We start from the raw sequence: 7,162 nt of genomic DNA on the forward strand, positions 1-7,162 counted from the left end.
TTCGGTCAGAAGGATGGCGTGAAAACCGGCTACACTTGTGACATCCAGCTTTTAAAACATGCTGGAGTCAAATTTATTGCGTCCTTGGGGCTTGAGAAAACCTTTTCTGTAAATCTGCTTTATCAGAGAGAATTTTTTTTTATCCCTTTGGTTGCTTGAAACTTAACTATCAAACAAATTAACCATGTATTAATGTTCCTCTAAGCCAGAAACCTGGAATTACTTTGAAAGGGTACAATATTTTTAAACTTTGGTTATCTGATCAAGCTTTTCAGTAATTGTTTCTATTTGAATTAAACCTCGACAAAATTAGCTTTTACAAGCGAATTTAAAAGCCACACCATACTTTATACTAAAAGAATAAAGATTTTTATTAAGCATTGTAAGTTGCATTCAATAGCCTTCAGATACACCACACCACAATCCATCGACAGTCAATCAAACCCAACAGCAGTTCATTCTTGCACAATCCATGAGTTAGGGTAAAACTCCCTTCAACTTACAGTAAGATCCTACTTAGCTCTTGCGGGCAGGGGTTGGGGAATTACACCTCATTTCTGATCACTAATGTGATGAAGAGCATCAGAAGTATATGAAAACGATAAGAAGTGATTCTGATTTCAAAGTACATTGTTTGGAAACATTAACAAAAACATCAAAATGATAGAAGTATACCTGCTTCTACTAAATTCTTGATGGGAAAGTTCTCAAGAACAAGCAATTTGTTTCCTGCTACAGAGGGGGGGTGGTTTTTTTTTTCTTTTTAAAGATCAAAGGGTTTTTTTTCACAGAATTTCATATTTGCTAATATGAAGGCATAAAACAGCAACAAAGAACAATAATGCATACAGCAGTGAGTACACCAGGGTAATGTTGATATTCGAAACGGCTAGATAATTTTTGGGGGGGCTTTAGAATAAATGCAACAGAGGTCAATAATCACAAAATTTTAAGGTTAGAGCAAGATCAGTCAATGACTAAACAGAGTTAACATCTTTTATAGGACTATTACTGATTATTAGCATTTTTGTTTTGCAAATGGGCACATACTGGTAAGAATGGAAGAAAGGACGATAACATGCATATTAACTACACACTTTAAAAATTATGAACCATGCAGAAGTTTAGCTCAAGTAGTAGTACTAATGGTCTACATCCGATTCAAAACCACATAGTTCATTGATCACAGATGCATGGTATTAGTCACGAAAAGTTTCAGAACACATTGTGTTGATTTTGAAAGGTCATTTGCATCTTCTATGATTTCAACTTTATCTCCATTTAACTTGCTTGTAAAGTATGTATGATGTATTGTATATTTAAAATCAGCAGAACGGCAATATTACTCTATAATTTTTTAGTTTTGATAGTTGCACTTTTCTTTTTTAACACAAAAGAACCACATCAACAGTGATGAAATTTAAGAAAGAAAAACTGTGGTTGTGCCTTATTTCTTTCATAATCATAAAAATCAAAGCCTTAAAGAAAGCTTCATTGTGAAACAGTAATGCAAAATCAAATATAATGGCATACATATGGTGCCAAATGCTAAAAATTATATTTTAAGCTATATATACTTAAAGACTGCCAAAATTTGTTTTCTTTATAGTTCAAGAAACACAACTATAGGCTTTTGTCATAACCAGTTTAAACTTTATGTGTACTTCATTTTAAGTGCGGGAGTCAAATGCTCTTCATTTTCTTTCTCTTTTTTGTTTTATTGTAGCATTTTGACTACAACTGGTTAAAACTAAAAATGTGTTGTTTAAATCTCTGATATCAAAGAGGGATCTGAATTTCCAAAGTCCTCATTTTTCTCTTACGGAAAGGACAAAATGTACATAACTGCAGGCTCTCTCTCTCCAGATATTCCTAAATCTTTACCCTTCCAGCATCCTTCACCCTCTATAAAAAATAAGTTTACTCTTCTTTATTTAAGACAGCTGCCTCCAGAGCAGCTTCTCTGCGGCAAGCGCTGTCTGTACTTAGTGCATTTAAATGAGGATTTGTATTGCACGTTTTAGAGTCATTATTCAAGGCACTTTCAGAGTGGCTGGGGGCCCTGGCGTCACCCGTGCTCCCGTTCATCTGGGGAGCCGGTTTCTCCTCGGCCATCACTCCGTTTTCAGCCAGGGACCCGTCTGAAGACATAGCAGAGGACTTCGATTCCCCAGATTTTGACTTAAGTTCTTTGGCCACTTCTTCTGCTGAAGCAGCATAAGGAGGTCTGCCCTGTTTAAAACAAAGGACAACAAATGAGAAGGTGGCTTCTTTCTGATAAATGGCAGAAGAGACAGGATGCCAATTTTGGCCTAATGACACTCTCTGCAGATTCAAGAACAGAAAATGCCCAGTGGGATCCCTCTAACCCTGTCTTTGCTTTGACTTTTAGGTGTATAAGCTCTACCTGTCTCAATCAGCTCTCTCCATGGCCCCTTCCCTCAACTCCTCTGTAGTTAATACCCTGAAAATGAGGGAGATTCCTACTTCAGGAGCTCTGGTCTAATCCTTTGTATGGCACCAAATTGTTTAAAATAAGAAAATGCCCCTCAATAAGTCTTCTCTAAAATTACGACTATTCCCAGCACCACAAAACAAACAGGGTCTCCCACATCTGCCTGTGATGTGCAGCAGTGCACACACCCCATTTCCACTGGGGAATAACAGTCATTGCTGGGGAACCTCAATAAGAAATCTGCATTGATAATTGCCACGTGTTTGTGAACTATCTCTTCTGAATGGGTCTTCCCCGTTCCTAATAGGTTTAAAAATAATTATCTGGAAAAAAAAAAAAAAAGGATCTTGAGACTAATCCAGCACATTTTCTGAAAAGACATGGCTCTCTGTGAGGGCACTGAAGACAGATCTTGAATTGCTTCTATCATTGGACCAGGGCTCCTCAACCTTAGCATATGGTACGGTGGCTCTGTTCATTCTCTGTGGTGGGATTGTCCCATACACCATAGGGTGTTTAACAGCATCCCTAGGCTTCACCCATTAAAAGCCAGTGCCCACACGAGGTTATAACAATCAGCATCTCCAAATGTCCCTTGGGAGCCAATCACCAGGGCTGAGAGTCACTGTCATAGATTGACTCAATGCTGAAGAAAACCTGGATGGTTTTCACCTTCAAACGGTCATTTTACAGATGAGAACAGGAATCTTCCAGCTTGCCATCGCATCCCCTTCCCAACAAAGATGGTGGTACCTTCCGGCATCTTCTAGGCCTCCTATTCTGAAAACCAGGGTATTTGCCTTCTTGATGACAAAGTCCATTCATTCAACCCAGATGGAGATGTGACCCTTGCCTAAGAAATGACCTCAATAAACCAAAGGTCCCCACATACTCTCCTACAACATATATGTTAGCTTCTAACCCTAGAGTTCAGAAATACTAATGCACCCTTCTCCATAAGTAAATACAATCATCATTTTCTTTGAACCTGGAGACAAATAATATCAAACATAAAAATACAGCAAGACTACCGGGCACGGGGCTCACGCCTGTAATCCCAGAACTTTGGGAGGCTGAAGCGGATGGGAGTGAGACTCTGTTTCAAAAAATAATATTAATGATATAGAGCATGACCAAGAAGTAAAAAAATAATTCTGAAGATTTTAACGTATCCTTTCAAACCTCAGAGCCCTCACTGTCAGCGAGAGTCCACTACAGGACTCAATCAGCACGTATGGTAGGATCATCAGAAGTTGGAAGTGGGTACCTATGGATGCTTGCTGCAGGAGCCATAATACAGGCCTGTTAGGGACACTCAAAGGAGTCCCTCCCAGTGACAGGGGAGGGGTGTGCACAGAGGGTGAGGGGACTGGGAAGGAAAGTGGCTTTCACCTATTTGGAAACAGACATCCCCTCTTTCTACAACCATAAGCCTTTGCCACCAGGAGCAGGTTCCTCATGCTACCACCAAATGCACTGTGTGTGGTGTGGCATCTTCTGCTCCACTGTGTGTCCTCTGAGAACTGACCAAGCAACAGGATGGGGCTCTGCACCAAGGGTAAGTGCTGGGAGTGGAATAAAAATGGGATGAATGGGGACAACAAAAAGAGAAAGCCTAGAAATTCTCAGGAAGCAACTGGCATATTTTTAACATGTGATGAAAGCCACAAAGGAAGAGCAAAGCTGCCCACATACTCCAACCTTCCCAGGATGCACAGTGGAAAGTACCAGGTGGAATCACACACAACACTGTGAGAAATGGGAGAAGAGAGTGAAGTCACAGGCCCACACACAACAAAGCACATCAGAAAGATTCACAAAAGGACCAGAAAAGTACCCCCTCTGATTTCAAAACAGGTTGATAAAACGATAGAAGACATGAAAGAACAGCAGAAATCAAACTAAAAGACTGGGAATGAAGTGAAAAAACTTAGAGAAGAATTCAAAATAAAAAGCAAAACTTCATTACAGAAATGAAGACTAAATTAGAAGAAATACAAGAACAAATATCCAAAGAAGATAAAAGGGAAGAAAAGATTTTTAAATTGGAAAGAAATGAAGACAGGGAATACAAATCAAAACCACAATGAGCCAGGCACGATGGCTCACGCTTGTAATCCCAACACTTTGAGAAGTTGAGGCGGGCAGATCATGAGGTCAGGAGTTCAAGACCAGCCTGGCCAACATTGTGAAACTCAGTTGCTACTAAAAATACAAAGATTAGCCAGGCGTGGTGGCATGTGCCTGTAGTCCCAGCTACTCGGGAGGCTGAGGCAAGAGAATTGCTTGAACCCGGGAGGCGGAGGTTGCAGTCAGCTGAGATCATGCCACTGCACTCCAGCCTAGGCAACAGATCAAGACTTCATCTCAAAAACAACAACAACAAAAAAGAAACCCACATACAATGAGATAATACTTGACATTCACTAGGAACGCTAAAACCAAAAAGAAGAAAAACAGCAAGTTTTGGCAAGGATGTAGAAAAACTGGCGTCCTTGTACACTGCTGGTGGGAATGTAAAGTGGTACAGCTGCTTTAGAAAACAGTCTGGCAGTTTCTCAAATGGTTAAACATACAGTGACCATGTGAGCCAGAAATTCTACTTGTAGGCATATACACAAAAGAACTGAAAACACAAACCCACACAAGGATTTGTAGATGAATGTTCCTAATACTATTATCTGTAACAGCCAAAAGGTGGAAACAACCAACTGTCCATCAACAAATGAGTGGATACATAAATATGGTCTTTCCACACAATGAAACACTATTCAGCAATAAAAAGGAATGAAATGCTGATACACACCACAACGTGTATATTTATACAAAATATACAAAACAGAAAAATCCAGAGACACAAAATAGATCAATGATTGCCAGGGGCTGAGGGGTGAGGGTGGGGAGATTGGAGAGTGACTACAATGGACAAGGGGTTTCTTGTGCAGTGATAAATGTTCTGGAATTAATGGTGATGGCTGCTTGACTTTGAGAATAAATTAAAAACACTGAATTACAAACAACCCAATTAGAAAACGGTGCAAAGACCAAACAGATATACAGATGGCAAATAAACACATGAAAAGATGTTCCACATCGTAAGTCATCAGGGAAATGCAAACTAAAACAAAAACCTCCCACTACACATCTATGGGAATGGCCAGAATCCTGAATACTGACACCACCAAACGCTGGAGAGGATGTGGAGTAACAGGAACTCTCATGCATTGCTATGGGGAATGCAAAATGTTATAGCCACTCTGGAAGATAGTTTGGTGGTTTCTTACAAAACAAAACACACTTACTATAAAATCCCAAAGTCATGTTCATGGATATTTACCCAAAGGAGCTGAAAAGTTATGTCTACATGAAAAACTGCACATGGGTGTTAATAGCAGCTTTATTCATAAGTGCCCCAACTGTAAGCAACAAAGATGTCCCTTAGCAGGTGAATGAATAAACTTGTACATCCGGACAATATAATCTACTCAGTGCTAAANAAAAAAAAAAAAAAAAAAAAAAAAAAAAAAAAAAAAAAAAAAAAAAAAAAAAAAAAAAAAAAAAAAAAAAAAAAAAAAAAAAACTGTGAAGCCATGAAAAGATATGGAGGAAACTTAAATGCATATTGTCAAGTGAAAGAAGCCAATGTGAAAAGGTTACACACTATATGATTAACAACTATGTGACATTCAGGACAAAAAAGATCTGGTAACTACCCAGATGGGAGGAAGAAGGGATGAACAAGCAGAGAACAGAGGATTTTAGGGCACTGAAATTACTCTGTGTGAAACTATATTGGTGCATACATGCCATTATACATTTGTTCAAATCCACAGAGTGCACACCACCAAGAATGAACCCTAATGTCAACTGTGGACTTAGTGTGAAAAGGATGTGTCAATGTAGGGTCACAGAATGTAACAAAGGGACCCCTCTGTGGGACAGGTTGACAATGGAGGAGTTGTGTGTGTGCCTGCACGGAGGAGATGGAACTCTGCCTTCTGCTTCTACACCTTCTGCTCAATTTTGCTGTGAATCTGAAACTACCTCTAAAATTTAGTCTCTGAGAAAAACAAACCATTGAACTGTACTTTAAAATAGGTAAACATCATGTATGTGAGTCATATATTTAAAAAGAAACAAAAGACAAAATTTTTTTTAAAAACTATTAATTCAAGGAAACTTTCTAAAATAAAATGAAACGTGAAATTATCTTTGGAAAGCATGCTTTTCACACTGAGTACCCTGATCCAGAATAACCAGTCCCAGGGCACTGTGAAGGAAAGTCATTAAACTCTTACTGAGACACAAAAACAGTTTGGGCATTTAGGCCAAAACAGCAAGTGACTTCGAAGGGGAAAAAATTAGACTATTATCCATTTTTGAGAGCAGAGCTTCATGCCAGAAGAAAATGAAGCAGTGTCAGGCGTGTTGAGTCATGCCTGTAATGCCAGCACTTTTGGGAGACCGAGACGGATGTATCACCTGAGTTCAGGAGTTTGAGACCAGCCTGGTCAACAGGGTGAAACCCTGTCTCTACTAAAAATACAAAAATTAGCAGGGTGTGATGGCACATGCCTGTAATCCCAGCTACTCAGGAGACTGAGGCACGAGAATCACTTGAACCCAGGAGGTGGAGGTTGCAGTGAGCCGAGATTGTGCCACTGCACTCCAGCCTGGGTGACAGAGCAAGACTCCAACTCAAAAAAA

General features: G+C 39.5%; 1 protein-coding gene across 5 annotated transcripts in view; it reads right to left on the minus strand.

Annotated features, from left to right (window-relative positions):
- Positions 1-346: 346 nt before the first annotated feature.
- The window catches only part of FAM120A (family with sequence similarity 120A), a 120,235-nt gene continuing 113,419 nt past the window's right edge, over positions 347-7,162 (minus strand). For 4 of the 5 annotated variants that reach the window (XM_037745139.1, XM_017546888.2, XM_017546886.2 and 1 more), the window contains one exon: positions 347-2,232. In XM_037745139.1, the coding sequence (XP_037601067.1) occupies positions 1,921-2,232 (312 nt within the window). In that variant the 3' untranslated portion in view covers positions 347-1,920. The remainder of the gene's footprint in view (positions 2,233-7,162) is intronic. The other variant, XM_017546887.2, reaches the window with a different exon arrangement.

Source organism: Cebus imitator, unplaced genomic scaffold, assembly GCF_001604975.1.
Source record: "Cebus imitator isolate Cc_AM_T3 unplaced genomic scaffold, Cebus_imitator-1.0 Scaffold192, whole genome shotgun sequence".
Classification (NCBI taxonomy): Eukaryota; Metazoa; Chordata; class Mammalia; order Primates; family Cebidae; genus Cebus; species Cebus imitator.